The sequence below is a fragment of the Terrapene carolina genome, unplaced genomic scaffold (assembly GCF_002925995.2).
Source record: "Terrapene carolina triunguis isolate 2854851 unplaced genomic scaffold, T_m_triunguis-2.0 Scaffold249, whole genome shotgun sequence".
In the NCBI taxonomy this organism is placed as follows: Eukaryota; Metazoa; Chordata; order Testudines; family Emydidae; genus Terrapene; species Terrapene triunguis.
The window spans coordinates 31,911-49,200 of NW_020664600.1; the positions used below are offsets into that span (position 1 = coordinate 31,911).

At 58.0% G+C, this 17,290-nt stretch overlaps 2 protein-coding genes across 2 annotated transcripts in view; both read right to left on the reverse strand.

Moving 5' to 3' along the window:
- The window catches only part of FCER1G (Fc fragment of IgE receptor Ig), a 22,763-nt gene extending 13,783 nt beyond the window's left edge, over positions 1 to 8,980 (reverse strand). The window contains exon 1 of the mRNA XM_024204175.1: positions 8,814 to 8,980. Within this exon, the coding sequence (XP_024059943.1) occupies positions 8,814 to 8,868 (55 nt within the window). The 5' untranslated portion in view covers positions 8,869 to 8,980. The remainder of the gene's footprint in view (positions 1 to 8,813) is intronic.
- A 5,637-nt stretch (positions 8,981 to 14,617) lies between these two features.
- The window catches only part of NDUFS2 (NADH:ubiquinone oxidoreductase core subunit S2), a 23,060-nt gene continuing 20,387 nt past the window's right edge, over positions 14,618 to 17,290 (reverse strand). Inside the window, exons 13-14 of the mRNA XM_024204181.3 lie at positions 15,415 to 15,472; positions 14,618 to 14,860 (exon numbers count right to left, since the gene is read on the reverse strand). Of these exons, the coding sequence (XP_024059949.2) occupies positions 14,823 to 14,860; positions 15,415 to 15,472 (96 nt within the window). The 3' untranslated portion in view covers positions 14,618 to 14,822. The remainder of the gene's footprint in view (positions 14,861 to 15,414; positions 15,473 to 17,290) is intronic.

Here is a 17,290-nt window from a genome sequence, read left to right on the forward strand (position 1 = left end):
GAAAAAAGATAAAGCCGATCGGCGGCACTTCAGCGGCAGCTCAATCACGCCACTTCATTCTTCTGCGGCAATTCGGCGGCAGGTCCTTCTCTCCCTCTCTTCCTCTTCGGCAGCAGCTCAAAGAGGAAGAAAGGGACTGAGGGACCCACCACCGAATTGCCACCGAAGACCCGGACGTGCCGCCCCTTTCCATTGGCCGCCCCAGGCACCTGCTTCCTTCGCTGGTGCCTGGAGCCGGCCCTGATTCCACCATCACCTCTGGCTCCCACTGCCTCCCTACCAACCTCCCCATCCAGAGCTTAATGTGTCCCCAGGCTTGCCGGGGCTGAGTAAGTCTGCTGTGAAAAGTGATATTTGTATGTTTGTTATTGTCACTTTTTCACAGCAGACTTAGTAGCTGCCTGGGAGGCTGGGAAAACGGGTATTAACAGACAAGGATCACTTGTCACAGCAGCAGACTTAGCAAGAAGTCTAAAAAAGAAAAGCAACCAAAAAAGCAAGAGAAACAACAGCAAAAAAGACAAGAATGTGCAAAGCAACTAATTGGTGTTACTAGTCTGTTTAGGTTCAGTAAAGAATAGAGACAACTGTATATTATTTTTATTACTGCAAAACCCTACATAAATAAATTCCCATGATTTAAACAAGTATATGTGCATATTTATTTGTTTTTCTTAAAGTTAATTAAGTATTTTAGGAAAAAGCATCAGAGCAACCAGCAAGAGTTGCCCCCACTGGTGAGAGGCCCCCCCGAATAATGATCAAGTTTAAGAAAATGTGGGAGATGAAAGAACCACTTGTTGGCCGGTGAACGACTGATTCTTGTAACACTAGTGTTGTCCAGATTAGCAGGGAACCCCTGTGTGTTCTGGTATGGATAATATCTAGCCAGATTCATTTTCTATGTGGAAAAATTGAGCAGTTAATTTAGACATAATGAACTAGGATCTGATTTGCTTCATTATTAACGCAGTGTGTAAACATTGAGTGGAGTCTTTGTGTTAATGCCTTTTGATACATTCGTGTTTTAATGGGGCGTGGGGCGGCCAAATGTTCTTTGTGCCCAGGACCCCAATAAATCTTAATCCACCACTGTCTGCTACTGGTAAAGAGATAGGACATAACAAGAGGGCAATAGGGTGTACATTGGGGAGCCACCTTCTGGGTACAGGGTAAAGACACTGGGTAAAGACACTGCCCGAGGCGGCTTCCCAGAGGCTGCGATCGGAGTGAACTTTCTTCCAGTGCTATATTATTATTGGCTCATAGTAATAAACCTGACTGACATTATTATTTGGTCTCTTGAACATATTTAGTAACAAGCCAAAGCGTGGGCAAGCAACTGACTATACAAATTATCAACAGTGTGTGTATAAGTGTGCATGTGTGCACACAGGTGTGGGTGTATATGCATGCACACAGGTATGTGTCTGTGTGCATGCACAGGTGTGTGTCTGCTTGCATGCAGGTCTGTGTGCACACAGGTACATGTGTATGTGTGTGTGGGGGGGTGTATGTGCATGCAGGTGTGTGTGTGTGTGTATGGGTATGTGTGCATGCATGCACACAAATATGTGTGTGTATGTGTGCATGCAGGTACGTGTGCATGCACTAAGGTATTTGGGTGTGTGCATGCAGGTATGTTTGCGTGGGTGGATGTGTACATGCAGGTACATGTGCATATACGGATGGGGGGTGTGCACAGGTGTGTATGTGTGTGCATGCCGTCACACAGGTATGTGTGTATATCTGTGTGCACACGCGTGTGTGCGCTTGTGTATGAAATCATCACTTCATAACCCCTGTGCACTGCCCAGACAGTGACCCCTCCAGTCCACTCAAACGAGCCTTATGCATTTCTATCTTTGCTGTCAGACCTCTCGCTCTCTCGCACACGCTCTCTCACACACACTCTCACTCACTCTTGCTCTCTCACACATGCACTCTCACTCTCTCGCACATGGACTCTCGCTCAGTCTCACTCTCTCGCTCTCTCGCACATGCACTCTCGCTCTCTCACACATGCACTCTTGCTCACTCTTGCTCTCTTGCACATGCACTCTCTCGCACATGGACTCTTGCTCAGTCTCGCTCTCTCGCTCACGCTCAGTCTCTTGCACTTGCACTCTCACTCTCTCGCACATGCACTCTCGCTCGCTCTGGCTCTCACGCTCTGGTTTTGGACTCTCAGTCAGGTCAGGTTTGTCACTGATATAATCCAGACACCAGGAAACACAGGAGCTCAGCAGCAGGACGGGTACGACAAAGGGAGTTGGCCTGAACATCAGCCAAACACAGCGCAGGTGCTTGGCAGAAATCGCATACAAGGGAAAGCCCAGCAGCTCAGCTCCAGCGCTCTGCTTGTACAGCAGGGGCAGAGACAGGCTGCAGCAGCATCCTCCTCATCCCAAGTACAGAGAGGGTTCCCCCACCCCTCTCTGCACAGAGGTGCCTACTACAATACCTCATTTCCAAAGCAGTAAGGAAAGGGGGTGTCAGGATGTGGTCTAGTGCAGGGGTTCTCAACCTTTTTCTTTTTACCCCCTCCCCGCCCCCAACATGCTATAAAAACTCCACGGCCCACCTTCCTGTGGCATAGTAACTGGTCTTCTGCATTTAAAAGCCAGGGTCGGCGTTGGGGGGTAGCAAGCAGGGCAATTGCCTGGGGCCCCATGCCACAGGTGGCCCCCATGAAGCTATATTGCTCAGACTTCAGCTTCAGCCCGGAGTGGTGGGGCTCAGAACCGTGGGCTTCAGCCCCATGTGGTGAGGCTTTGGCTTTCTACCCTGAGTCTAATGCAGGCCCTGCTTGGCGGCCCCCCCACCGAAACCTGCTCGCAGCCCAGACCCTTGGTTGAGAACCACTGGTCTAGTGGTTGGAACGTGGGAGGAGCCATCAGCGGACGTAGATTCTATTTCTGGCTCTGGCCCTGCTTTGTGCCTCAGTTTCCCCATCTGTAAATTAGTGCTACTAACACCAAGCCCCTTCCCCGAGGGTTCAGTTTGTTATTGCGTCAAAGCTGCTCAGAGTCCTGCAGGCAGGAGGTGCCGCAGAAGGGCACAGGGTGGGGAAGCTACCCAGTGCCTTCCTTTGGGTATTAAAGACCATCTTTGGTAAGAGCTCTATAATCCCTGCCAGTCGGCCCAGAAGGGGTTGGAGGCGGCACTCCCCCGGCCTGAGGGCTGTGCCAGCAGCGGGCGAGGTGGCGTGATCAGGGCACCCTGGCTCCCCTCTCCCCACACGTAAGTGCAGGACCCTGGCAAGGAAAGGGCACCTTGCGATGAAGGGCTTTGCTGGAGCACTCAGAGGAACGTGTCAGCCCAGCGCTGCTCAGTGCCAGATACAATGCGTGTGGCCCTCACGCAGGGGCTGTAACGGCTCTAGTCATAAGAGTGAGACTCCACCCTTTAGCAAAGGCTTTTCCTGGCCATCGCTGGCTGACTCAGCCGCCTCCCTCCTGCCGCTGGGCTGCCTGGCACGGGCAGGGGTCTGACTGGCAGGGAGGGAGGAGACTTGAGATAGCGGCAGAGCTAGGAACACAGGCGTCCTGGCTCTGCAAGCCACGATCCACCCACTAGAGCCCGGCACCTTTTGGCCCTTGAGGACCTTTTCTCCCCCATTCCTCAGCGAGGACAGGGCTGAGACCCCCCGGCTTGGGGTGGATGCTATCAAGCCCTCTCCTCTAAACCCCAAGCTGTTTTCATTCGCCCCCCTTGCCAGGCCTTAGCCAGCATGTATCCCTGCCACTCCGTCACTGCTGGGGCTTGTCGTGCTGGACAGGACACAGCTGTGGGTGTGCCGTGGGCGGCCAGGGGAGTGCAGGCCCCAGCAGCTTCTGCCATGGGGGCAGCCCCGGAAGTTGGGGGTTGAACCAACCCAGTCTGCAAGTTTCCCCTGGTTTGGGATGTTGGGGCCCCTTGAAATCAGACACCAGCCAGGCTGGCCGGTCTGTGCTGTCACCCAGTCGGGGGCTCCTCGGTGCACGTCACACTCTCTTGGGCAGGGTTGTGGGGAGATGGGCCCCACAGCCCACCTGGTCCCTGCGGTTAAGCCTGAGCTCGTCCCGTTATCCCGACCAAACTGATAAAGCAGCTACCGGGGGGCACATGAGGGCAGCTGCACTGCAGAGAAGCCCACTGGAGCACCCAGTACCTTGCCATGGCGGTGTATCCGTAAAGGCAGGGAGGCCCCAGGCCCCACCCGGGCAGACCCCTCAGTGCTGCTGCAAACAGCTTCCCCAGATACCCTAGGAGATCCCGCAAACACCCTGTCCTCAATCTGACCCCAGGGGCTCAGTCTGTCTTTCTGCCTCCCTCACAACACACCTAGGAAGGAAGGAACCATCCCCATTTTACTGATGGGAAACTGAGGCCCAGAGAGACCAGGCAGTGCAGGGAGTCTGTGGCCAAACTGGGAATTAAACCCAGGGCTCCCGAGTCGTAATCCAGCCTCTGTGGCTGCCGGCTCCTGCTGAGGTCTCAGCTGAGCGCCCAGGGCTCTCGGCCACCCTCTGGCACAGCGACTGCAGGGGCTGATGTGTGACAGGAACCAGACTTGGCCATAACCCAGCACTTTGGAAACACTGGATCTCAAAGAGGCCTGAACAAAGGTCACGATCCTGCAGGGCTCTGCGTGCCCCACAGGATCAGACCCCCAGGTCACACACTGGGGACGCTGGTTTGAAGGGCTCTAGCTGGGAACCCAAAAGCAAAGAGAGAGAAAATGGAGCTAGACTGCGTGGGCTGGAGCAGGGGCCTGAGCCAACACGCTCAGCTTGGTACACGACCCTCCCTGTAGCCTGAGGGATCTGGGCCTGGGGCTCTGTCCCAGCCCCGCTCTACGGGTGTGGGACAGGGAGCTGGTTAGCTGGGCCCTCGGATTCTGGCAGCAGCAAACAGCTTCAGATCTAGAGCCTGGACTCACTTCGTTTCCTGCTTCTGGAAGCTCCTGGCCCAGAGACTTTTCTGGACTCCTGGGGCTGACTCTGGTTTCACGCGGGTGGCTGCGGGAGAGACCTGAGAGTCCCCAGCCGAGCTCTGAGGGCCGAGCCGCCATCTCGCTCACCACACTGGCAGCCCCACTAGGTGCGGGCAGGGAGAGAGGCATTTGCTGTAGGGAAGATTAGCCAGCGCCAGCTGACGGGCCCTGCTCAGCACAGGCCGTTGGGGCGGGAGTGAATGCAAGGACTGCAGTTCCCATTTAGGGCCAGCCCCAAGCTGGGGGGCAGAGATGGCGGCTGGGCCATGTAGCCAGTGGGGGGGAGGGAAGAGAGAGCCCGGCAGGGAAATGCGCTGGGCACCAGTAGGGGAACTGGGCTAGAAGAGAAATGACCTGTACTGCTCTTCGGGGATGCTATTATTATCCCTCTCCTGTGCACCACTACCCTGTATGTTCAGGCTCAGAGGCTCCCATTGTAATTAGCAGTAATTAACAATGTCTCCCTCCACTCCCAACCCCCCTCTCTACAGTTAGCACCTGAAATGGACTGAGAGGGGCAGCCCAGGGCATTTGTGAGCACGTGGGCTGAAATCCCAGTGGCAGCTTTGCCCGTGGCTCCAGTGGAGTTGGATTTATCCCAGGGCACCTTTCTCTGCTGGGACTAAATCAATGAGGAATTGATGGGAAAGGATTCATGGATTCCAAGGCCAGGAAGGACCATTGTGCTCATCTAGTCTGACCTCCTGGGTAACCCAGCCCAGAGACCTGTCCCCAGATGATTCCTAGACCAGAGCTGTTTGACAATTCTTAGATCAAGATTCTCTGTGATGGAGCATCCGTCAGCACCCTTGGTAAGCTAGTCCAATGGTTAATTACTCTCACTGTTAAAAATTTACACCTTAGTTCCAGTGTAAATTGGTCTAGCTTCAACTTCCAGCCATTGGATCGTGTTCGACCTTTCTCGGCTAGACTGAAGAGCCCGTTATTAAGTATGTGTTCCCCAGGTAGATATGTATAGATATTTACCCTTAGCCTTCTCTTTGTTAAGCTAAATAGACTGAGCTCCTTGTGTCTCTTGCTACAAGGCAGGTTTTCTAATCCTTTAATCATTCCTGTGGCTCTTCTCTGACCCCACTCCAACTGATCAACATCCTCCTTGAATTGTGGACACCAGAACTGGACACAGGATCCCAGCAGCCGTCACACCAGTGCCAAATAGAGGTAAAATAACCTCTCTACTCCAAATTGAGATTCCCCTGTTTATGCATCCCAGGATTGCTTTAGGTCACCATATTGCACTGGGAGCTCATGTTCAGCTGATTATCCACCACGATCCCCAAGATCTTTCTCACAGTCCCTGCTTCCCAGGATCGAGTCCCCCATCCTGTAAGTACGGCTGCACTCTTTGTTCCTAGCTGTGTGCATTTACATGTAGCCATATTAAAACATATTGTTTGCTTGTGCCCAAGTACCAAGTGATCCAGATCACTCTGTGTCAGTGACCTGTCCTCTTCATTTACCACTGCCCCAATTATTGTGTCATCTGCAAACCTTACGAAGGATGATTTTATGTTTTCTTCCAGGTCATTGATAGAAACGTTAAATAACGTAGGGCCAAGAACTGATCCCTGCGGGACCTCACTAGAAACACACCCGCTCGATGACGATTCCGCATTTACAATGACAATTGGAGACCTATCCGATTTTTAATCAAACTGTCATGCGGTATCATGCCAAACACCTCACAGAAGAGTTATGACGATTACATCAACACTGTTACTTTTATCAACCAAACGTGTAATCTCATCAAAAACAGATATCCCATTCCTTTGACAGGATCTACTTTCCATAAAGCCGAGCTCCCAAGTCTGAGTCTGGAATCCCGTCCCTGGGTTTGTTTGGATCCTGAGTGAGGATCCCTTATCAACCCTTCCAGCCTCAAAAGCCAGAGGCAGAACACACACATCATGGGCAAGGGGTTACACCCATCCCCTGGCCAGGCTGGCTTCCCATTCTTATTTAACCACTCCCTCCCCCCATGCACCCTGCTCCCGTTTCCCAGCCAGGGCTCATCCACCCATTCCCCAGATCTCAGGGGGAGACAGTGGAGCAATTCAGTCAATCGGCTGGCAGCGAAGGGGGGTGTTCCAGGACCCGGTGCGATGCCTTCGGATGGCACCCCTAGAATGCTTCCATATTCCAGACACACTGGGCTGGGGGGGGGGGGCTCAGGAGAGGGCATCTGGGGTCGGCAGGAAAAGAAGGGGAAGATCCCAAAGTACTTCCCACACTGGGTCCCAGCAGCCCCACAGAGGTGGGGCAGCCAGGCGATGATCCCATTGCAGGCAGCGATAGGGAGGCGGGGAAATGTGGGAGGGAGGATTTCTGTGCAAACCCTGACTTTTCAGACAGTGCCCCAGGGTCTGCAGGGTCCAGGCTGAGGGAACAGGGCTGGGGAGAGGGTCTCAGCCCAAAGGGGAGACGCTAGAGAAAAGGGGAGGCTTCTCCATTGAGAGAGGGTCTATGACACACACGTGTGCCGAGATGGGGTTGGCAGAGGGGCCGTGTGGGGCAGAGGGGGGTCAAGGCGAGCTGCGTGGGGCTGAGCAAGGATGGCAGGGAGCTGGGAAGTGATTCCCCCAGTCCTAGAGCTGGAGCCACCCTGGCTCCGGGCGCGTCTGTGCCTGAGTGACGGGAGCCCTCGGGGTAGGGTGACCAGATGTCCCGATTTTATAGGGACACTCCCAATATTTGGGGCTTTTTCTTATATAGGCTCCTATTACCCCCCACCTCCAACCCCTGTCCCGATTTTTCACACTTGTTGTCTGGTCACCCTGCCTCGGGGAGCAGCCGGCCTGCAAATTGTTAGTGAGGCTGAATGCGGAGAGCCTGGGGCCTGCAAATGCCGACGTGCAAACGAGGGCCAAGGGAACTGGTCCCACCCCAGCCCGGCTTCCCCTGGAACGTAACGCAGGACAGCAGCTGCCAGCAGGGCCTGGGCAGGGGTCCATGCCCAGCCGGGGGGGCACAACACTGGGCCTTTGCCCCACTCCAGGGCCACGGCTGCGCATGGAGCTCCCATTAACAAGCCAAGTGGAACCACCTGGGTGTCATAGGGGCTGCTGGGCAGGGGGGTCACTCGTTTGGGTGTGACTGGCTTCCACTTGCCACAGGCCCCAGCCTGCCCTGGGAACTGCTCGGAGGGGTTTCACTTTCAGCACAGGGTGTCCAGCCTCGCAGCAGGAGGCGGGTGCAGAACAAAGCAAGAAGCTGCCCCCAGAACTGCCCCTAGTTAAAGCTCAAGCCAAAGCACGTTGCTGCCCTGTGCCACTGGCAGGACGGCCCTGGAGGCGCCGGTTTGGCGCAGGCCCCTTCGCCTCAGGGCCGCCCACAGCGCTGCGCGACCCCTGAGACGCCAGCCCTGCCAGTCAAACCTGCACTCGGCCCCCTTTCCAGGCCCCTAAAAGCCTCCAAGGGTCTTAGTCACCAACTCCTTCAGGTCTGATGAACGAGCACTGCCTCGTTAAGAGGCGCCCGGCCCAGCACTGGCTCCTCCAGAGCCAGAGGGGAAAGCAGCACCCCCACCCCCACCACAAAGCCCACACACCCCGGGCCCCGCGTTCAGAACCAGCCCTCGAAGGCTCCCCAGGCGCAGGGTCGGGCAGGACCCAGCGAGGCCCAATCACGGGCTCAGGCCTGCTCCCGGCCAGGTGCCGCCTCCTCCGGCTCTCGGGCTTTTGAAAGACTCGGGGCCTCCTCCCCGGCCTTGCCGAGCCCCTCCCCGAGGGTGCGCTCAGCTTGCCCTGCACACGAGGCCTGCCCCTGCGAGAAAGGCCAGAGCCCTGGGGCCACCCGCGATGCCCCCCGCCCCTACCTGCGCCTTCAGCCCTGAGGAGCAGCAGCAGGCCGGGCACGAGCCACATCTTCATCCTGGCTGGCGGGGTCAAGCCAAGGAGCCCCCGCACGAGTCCGATCGCTCCCTCGCTGGGGCTGGGATGGCAAAGGCAGCAGCGACTGCTCCGATCCGGCTGCTCGGCGGAGACGCACTGTCCGGTGTGAGCTGGGTTCTGCGATTGACTCAGCAAGACGCCCCACAACCACAGAGCAACGCCTTCCTGCACTCACCACTCGCTCCTTAACTCTTCACATGGCCAAGCCTGGTGCAGTTCCCTTTTCTCCAGGCTGTGGTTGCATTAGGGAACTAGCCAGGGTTCACATGGGCCCAGGTCCCTTCCCGGAAGGGGTAGGGTGGGAGCCCACTGGTAATTGCTCAAGCACTGGCGGAGCTGTGTATCCAACGGCTGGGTGATGCCATTGACCCAGGCCACTGAGGGGCCCTTTGGGGCTGGCTAGGGCTCAGATGGGGGGCTAGTGCCTCAGGCTGGTTTGAATCCATCCCGGTACCGCTCTTGCCAGGCTCCATCCCAGCGCCCGTGTGGTCCCCCTAGATAACGCTCTCCAAGCACTGCGCTCTGCCCTGGGGGCTGCTGGGTTTCAAACCAGGTTCCTGGAGAGGCGGCGCCCAGAGCCGAGTGCCACGGCTGGGTTTGACCTAGCCTGGGTGGGGTCGTTCACACCTCACGCCATGGAGTTGTTAGCCAAATAGGGCTCGTTTCCCCCCGGAGCTTACCTAATTACACCAAGGAGGCACGGAGAGACATAAAGACAGGTACCAGGTTCTTTATTTGTCAGTCAGCTGAGAGGGTGCACCTCGGCTCGTGCCAGAGGAGACACACCTTACATGGGCGACATAGGCCCTTTTTATAGCCAGTAGTAAACAACTTAGCCTTCGTCATTTTGCATCATTATACTAACCGATAGATAACAGGTTACACAGAATACATATATTATTTTGGGGAGGGGGGTACAAGAGACATCTGTTGCGGATACATTTGTCATTTTGAAGGGAGAACACGGTACGTTCCTTGACCCTTTGCACTAAATACCTTGGGGATATATGGGAAAACAGCTGCAAACTAACTATCTCTCTGTTCCCTCCTTATCTCTATTATTTCTGCTAGTGTGAGTGAAACTGCAGCCATTTGCTAGAAACGCTGACCAATACATTTCTACTTTAACATGTAAGCAGTTAGCACAGAAGTAGATGAGAGTTCACAAAATGGAGTCTGGGGGTTTCAGATAGGCCCAAAGCAAAAGAGTTTCATCGACACTTTGGCCTTCCGCTCTCCCGAGTTACCTGGTAGCTATGCCTAGTGGATCCCAACAGAGTCGCAACAGATCCAGTCCGGCACCTTGCTGAGGGGCTCTGCCCTTCCCACAGGGCCTGGCCCAGGCCCCAGCTCCTCACCAGCTGCCCCCTGGCTCCAGACTCGGCGCACAGGCTGAGTCCTTCCTAACCTCTAGGCCTCAGGACCAGAGTGACCTGCCCCTGCCCTGGTGCCCTGCCCGGCAGGGGCCAGTTCCCTGCTAATCAGAACCAGGCTGGGGCCAGAACTGTCTGCCTCCCTCCCTGCGGCTGCCTCGAGCACCCTTTGCCAAGCCCCATGGCCAGCCTGTGACCTCTCCTCTCCTCCGCAGCTGGGCCTGGCTACTCTGGGCTGGGCATGGGGGCCCTAGCTCCAGCTAGCTGGACTCTCCTTAACTCTGTTGGGTTCTGACTGGACGCGGACCCTCCCCTGGGGTCCTAGGAGGAGGCTAAAGGCATTCCCGCCCAGCGTGCCTGGCTCACACGGGCTGCAGGACAAGCAGGGTCAGGCCCTGGGGGCTGTGCAGCAAATCCAACTTTCAAGGGAAAAAACAAGTCTTTTAAAAAAAATCTGTTAAAATCGTGCCCCACCCTGAAGGGCCGGCGCCCCCTGGGGAGCCTGGTGAGGGCAGAAATGCAGCGGCTGGTGAGAACAGGGGGGTTGGAGAAAGAAGGATACGGGCACTCCTTGTGGCCCCCCAGCACAGGGCCTGGGTGACACACCCACTGAGCTGGGGAAGCAGCTGGTTACCATGGGTCTGACAGAGCCGTGACAAACACAATATTATCTCTGCACGTGACATCCTAGAGCGGCTTTATCTTGGCATCAGTTTCCAGGGCTCGGAGGAAATGCCCATCTGCAGCCAGAGGCGTTTGCATGAGTTTGCAGCGCTCCGGATCCTCTAGGGGCGCTGGGCGCTCGCCCGCACGGCCCTGGAATGGTCACAGAATCCACCCCCAGCCACAGGCACCAGCATTTCGGCTTCTAAAAAGGGGCCCCAGCCCTCAGGACTGAAAACGTGCCGTGAGCATAACCGGCAGAGTCAGGGCAGTAACTGAACTTTGTGGCTCCCACCCCCTGCCCCCAAGAGCTGAGTACCCACATTGGGACTGAGACCAGCCCCAGGAGTTTCACAGGAGCCAGCTCCAACCAGCGCAGCCAGCGTTCGCTGGTTGGGAGCCCTGGGCACCCCACACTGGTGTCCCAGGGTATTTAATCCAGCCTGAGTCTAGCCCAGTGCTGGAGTGGCCCCGAGGCTCCTGCCCCTTCCCCACGGCTCCGCTGCTCCCAGCCGTGCCATGAATGCATCTCTATGGTGCATGGCCCCGCCGAGGGGGTCAGGAGCTGATCAAAGGGACTTGGGGAGGGGGCGTAAAGCAGGATTCCAGGCAGCTGTATTTATCCGCCCACGTACACACTGTTTGGTTTGTGCCCATTCCTCAGCCAGACAGTGGGACAGGCGTCATGCTGGGCTCTCGCCCTTCAGCCCGAGAGGAGGATTGCAGCCCCCAGGGGGGAGCGGAAACGTTGGTGTCCCCCCTCCAAGCGCCTCCCCCCGCACATGCCTGCTTTACCACCTCTGACACATGGCATAACACTGAGATCCCAGCCTGGGAAGGGGAAGGAAGGGCCCTGACCATGAGTCACCATCAGCACAGCCAGTTCCCACTGGCACCAGGACAGGGACCTGCAGGCTCAGGTCCTTCTGCTGCCCCCAGCACCAGGCAGTGGCATGCCAGCCAGGAGCCCTCAGACCCTGCCTCTCGGACGAGGATTTTACCTTCCAGATACCAGACAGAGGAATGGCTTTGGGAGCTCCTGGGGGGAGTGGTGGGGGGTGGCTCTCTCACTAGGCCCGGGCTAAGGCGTTGAACCTGTAACAAAGGGCTCGTCTTTCTCACCCGTGTCTTGCTGCAGTGCACCGAGTGCAGGTGTCTTCGTTATCGTCCCACTACAATCCTGCCCCTTGCACTCGTCAGCTGCCTGGCACCAGCTCTCCAGCAGGGACCGCACCTGACGGCTGGCAGTGAGCCACAACACAGCCCGTCCCTCTGCCCACCTGGGCTTCAGAGAGCCCCATCTGAGCCCCCACGAACCGCGGATCCCAGGCCATGCTGCAGCTAGCAGCGCCCCAGTTCCAGGCCTTCATCCCCTGCCGAGCAGGTCCGTGGAACAGACGCTGCAAAGGCTGGCACATGAGCGAGTGCACTCCCAGCCTCCCATGGGAGCACATCAGCCCTGGGCGCTCTGTGCCACTGGCTGGCCCCCCAGGTGCAGCTGCCAGGGTTGGGTTTCCATAGAGTTCAAAGCCAGCAGGGACCATTCTGGTCCTCTGCTCTGAGCTCCAGTTAACACAGGCCTGAGAACGGCCCCCAGCCACTGGTGCTTGGCCTAGAGCAGATCTCACAGAGACCCCCCCAGCCTGGATTTAAAGACTGCAGCGGAGGGAGGATGCACCATGTCTCCCGAGGCCACTCGTTAGTTACCTTCACTGATGAAAAGCTGCACCTTATTTCTAATCTGCATTTGCCTGTGAAACCCCCAAGGCACCTACCCGTGGGCAAGAAGAAATACCTGACAGTCAGGCCCTTAGAGACTGATCAGGTCACCTCATAAGTGCTGATTGTACCCCAGGAAAGTCAAGTGTCCCCCGCTCCCTCAGGCAGGTTTCCCAGCCCCTAAATCATTCCTGCAGCTCTTTTCTGAGCCCCTTTCTAAGGGTATGTCTACACTACAGGATTAATCCGAATTTAGATAATTCGAATTTGGGAAACAGGTTGTATAAATTCGATTGTGCGCGGCCACACTAAGCACATTAATTCGGTTTTTAACCACATTAATTCGGTGGTGTGCGGCCACACTACCCCATTAATTTAAACACAGTAATTCAGTGGTGTGCGGCCACACTAACCCTAATTCGAATTAACAAAATCGATTTAGGCTCTACTCCGCTCGTCGAGGTGGAGTACAGAAATCGATTTTAAGTGCCCTTTAATTCGAATTAACTGGCTCTGTAGTGTGGACGGGTGAAGGGTTAATTCGGATTAACGCAGCTAAATCCGAATTAAAGTCGTAGTGTAGACCAGGCCTAAGTTGGCACCGGCCTGTTGGCAGGGTGGGATTCGGCCCTGGACACAGGATGCAGCGAGTAGCGATTACTGCCGTCTCCAGAGGAGATACCACCTCCCTACTCCCGTCTCTACCCACGAGGAGTGCAGCAGCTCTCGCAGCACCCTGGCAGCTCATCTTCAGCTGGTTCCCCACATCCTTTCCAGTGTCCCCCATTCCAACCCAGCTTCCCTTTGCCTCTGCGTGACCCACGCTGTGTTCCTAGCTGCATAGCCTTGGACATGTATCGTTCCAACCCGACCAAGGGATCCAGCTAGTGCCGCGTACGGCACCTGGCAGGGGTTACTGCTCCACCACGCAGGGCAGCTGCCCGTCGTACTCGTGCTGACTTTATGTTTTATTTTCCTACAGCCCATTGCTCGAGACACCGAATAGCATCGGGCTGAGAACAGAGCCCTGCAGGACCCTGCTAGATCCAAGCCCTGGCGTGATGCAGCCTCACCTGCAAGTGAGATCTCAGTGACCAGCCCCGGCTACAGTGACCGTGCAGCGTCCATGTTTGAACCAGGATGCCAGGGGGGACTAACTCAAAGTCCGTTACGACAGCTGAGACCTTCACCAACCTCCTCCTCCTCCTCCTCTCAGACAAGGGCTTTGATGTCAGAGCGCTGCAGCGCTGGGGCGGGACTGTTGGCGAGGAGCCGGGCTCTGCACCAGCTGGAAGCAAGAGCTGCTTGGGCCACCACGAATGTGCCAGATGTTACAGGCGGGGATGGGCTGGAGGAAAAGCATTGGAGGGGCGGGCGGGCATGAGCGTTTCTTCAGGACCCACCAACACCCCTTGCTCCAGCTGGGGCTGCAGGGCAGCTTGCCTCAGTCAGGAGGGGAGGGCCCTGGGGAAGGGGACACAGGGGCCAGAGGCTGCGCTGGGGGATTCAGAACGGGGGGGGGGGAAGGGGGGAGAGAACGTCCCCAGAAGAGCCAGGACCCACACTGCAGTCTCAGCCTGCAGGGGCAACGGCTGCTCCCCCTCCGCAGTAACAGGAAGCTGCTGGGGGAAGAGCCCGCTTCACCCAGCCCAGAGCGAAGTGCTTTATGACAGGGATGCCCCCCCACACACACCACATCCCCCCCCTCCCCCCCGGCGTTCAGATAGTGGGGGTGGGAAGCGCAGGAGCTGAGAGATTTAAGAGGAAACTTGAGGGCTAGAGCAGGGGGCAAGGTGCAGGGGGTGAGGAGGGACGCCGGGGGACAGCCCCACTGGAGCTGTGACATGGGTGAAAGGAGGCTGCCCCCCACCCTCACGCGGAAGCAGCCAACCTCCCCACCCCCCGCTGCGCCAGCCAGCCGCCTACAGCTCCAGCCATGGGGGAAGGAAGCGATTCCTCATTCACAGTTTCAGTTTAAGAACCAAACCGCAGCAGGCTGCAAAGGGAGCTTTATTCACGCAGCCCCATGCACAGAGAGCAGCGAGAGCGCACAGATGCGCACGCACACACACACGCACACACACACACACACACGGCACGACGTCCCGCTCAGACAGGCGCCGTGCACAGGGGTCGATGCACCGGGGCTTGCAGACAGCCGCCCGCAGGCCCAGCAGCTCATCTGTCCACCTCCCCGAAGACGATGTCCTGCGTGCCTGCCGAGGAGAGGGGCCGTTAGACGGGGCAGGGCAGAGACGACTCCTGGCGCCCAGCGAGGCAAAGCCAGCCCTTCTGGCCCCAGGCGCAAGGCCCCTTCCCCCTCCCCCCACGCCAAGCCCCTTCTTGGGGGGTCAGGCAGGATGGGCATGGGAGCAGCACCAGGGAATCGCTGGGGGTTTAGGGCCCGTCACGCGGTACCGCCAGCCTTGCTTTGGCCAGAGGAGCTCTCGCGGGCCCCCCTGCCAGCAGCCAAACTCCCTCAAGCCCCCTGCAGGGGAGCTGGGACACCCAGCACACCAGCAGGCCCTGCCCCACAGGCTCAAGAGGAGCCAGGGGGCACGATGCTTGGAGTCAGCGGGGCTGTGCCAGGCCCAGGGCACCCTAGATCTGGCTCCCTGCTTGGCCCTGGCATCTCAGGAAGGCTCCCCCCAACCAGCTGGCACCCACACGCCTGCACAGCAATGCCAGCCACTCTGGATCACCAGCCCCCTCTCCTCCCTGCTGTTCGCTGCCTTTACCACCACCTCCCCTCCCCCCGTGCCCAACATACCGATGATGGCCACAACGTCTGCCAGCATGTGGCCCCTCGACATCTTATCCAGGCCAGCCTGGGGGGAGAGAGAGAGCGAGTGAGGAGCCAGGCCCAGGCCAGCTGGCTCCATTACCCCAGAGCCCCCCGGCCAGCACAGAGCTGCACATGTGCTGCCAGCTGGACCCCCTCCCTGCTCAAACGGCTGCTTTCTGTTCTGATTTCCCGAAGGGCCCCGCAAAGCAGCCAGGTCAAGGGCTCTAGGGACAGGCCAGCCCGGCTCCGCATGGCCGGCAAGAGCAGGAGCCTGGACTCCCCAGGGACTGCAGCCAGCTCCGGAACAGCCCTTCCCCCAGGGAAGAGACGCCCGTGTGCCAGCACGTGGGACGCAGCAGCCTGGCCAGGCCCTGGAATTACCCTGCAGGGAACAATCCTGGGCTGGGGAGGTGCTGCCCCCTGGCAGACCTGCAACCGCCTAGGGGGCAACCAGGCAATGCCCTGGAAGTGCAGAGCTACAGCTGGCATGGGAGGGGCGGAGCTACGCAGCCCGAGCCTCGGTGGTCAGGACAATCACTGGCCAGGCTGCCATGGGGCCAGGACACCCAGGCCAACCGGTCTCATCTCACGAGCTGGGCCGGGGGTGGGGGAGGGGGTACGACTCCTTTTCCTTTCTCACTTAGCCCCCCCACCTCCTCAGTGCTATGGTGGGCAACTGGGGCCAGCGCTGACTCCCATGGAACAGTGCCCCCTAATGAGCTCCCCGGCACAGTGCTGGGGCCTGTGCTGGCTTAGAGACCCCAATGAGCCACCCTGGTCGCTCCTGGAAAGTCTCCCATCCCCAGCCCACTCAGCTTGTGGAGCTACAAGCAGTGGGCCAAGCGCTAGTGAAGGGAACGAGCGCACTGTTTTTCTGTAGGTCCTACAAAAACAGCAGTTACTATTTGCCCCTTTCTCAAGCATTCTGGAAGCACCTTCCCCAGAGCAGAGTTTCTGGGCCAAACCTGTGGTACGAAAGTTCACCAGGCACATGTCTTGAGCCTCAACAGCCGGCGCCCAGGGCGTGTCCCTACGGCCTCCCCCGCCCCGCCTACAGCCACCGCCTCTCATAGCAGGTGGGACTGGGGCTGCACAGGTAGGGCCTGAATCTCAACCCCAGGCTGGGACCCAGCGTTTCCTGCTCCTCGGCCAAGAGTAGATCCTTCCAGCCCCGGGGCTGTGCAGGACCCCAGTGATCAACGCCCCCCAGCCCAGGACCCCTAGGTTGAAGCCTGTACCAACCTCATCCCCATGAGAGCCCAGCCGCCCTCCACAGCAATGGGGCCCAGTGAGCATTGCCCCCCCAGAGCCAGGCTGGAGCTGCTCAGCAACACACCCAGCTGTGCAGGCTGCACCTGGCCAGCAGCTCCACTAGCCACAGGCAAAGCCAGAAGCCCAGGGTTGGCCCTGTGCCCAATGCAGCCCCTTGGCAGGCTGAGCTGCGGCTGCCCACACTTCCCTTTTCTGTGCCATGTGCCTTAGGAGCAGCTCGTGGCCCAGAATAAACCCTGCAGCTCAGCGCAGGGGAAGCCATCCCCAAGGATGGGCAGAGCTCAGATCGTGCTGGGCGCCTAGCGCCGAGCCACTGCTCACAGCCACTCCCTGTGCAACGCGGGGAGCCAGAGAGTCCCGGCAGATCCCTAAAGCGACACACACCCAGGACAGTCCCAGCAGCGCTCCTAAAGCAACGCACCCCATCCCTTCCCCCAGACTGTCTCAACAGCACCCCTAAAGCGAGACACCCCAACAGCGTCCCTAAGCGAGACACCCCATCCCCTCCCCCCAGACTGTCCCCGCGGCGCCCCTAAGCGAGGCACCCCATCCCCTCCCCCCAGACTGTCCCCGCGGCGCCCCTAAGCGA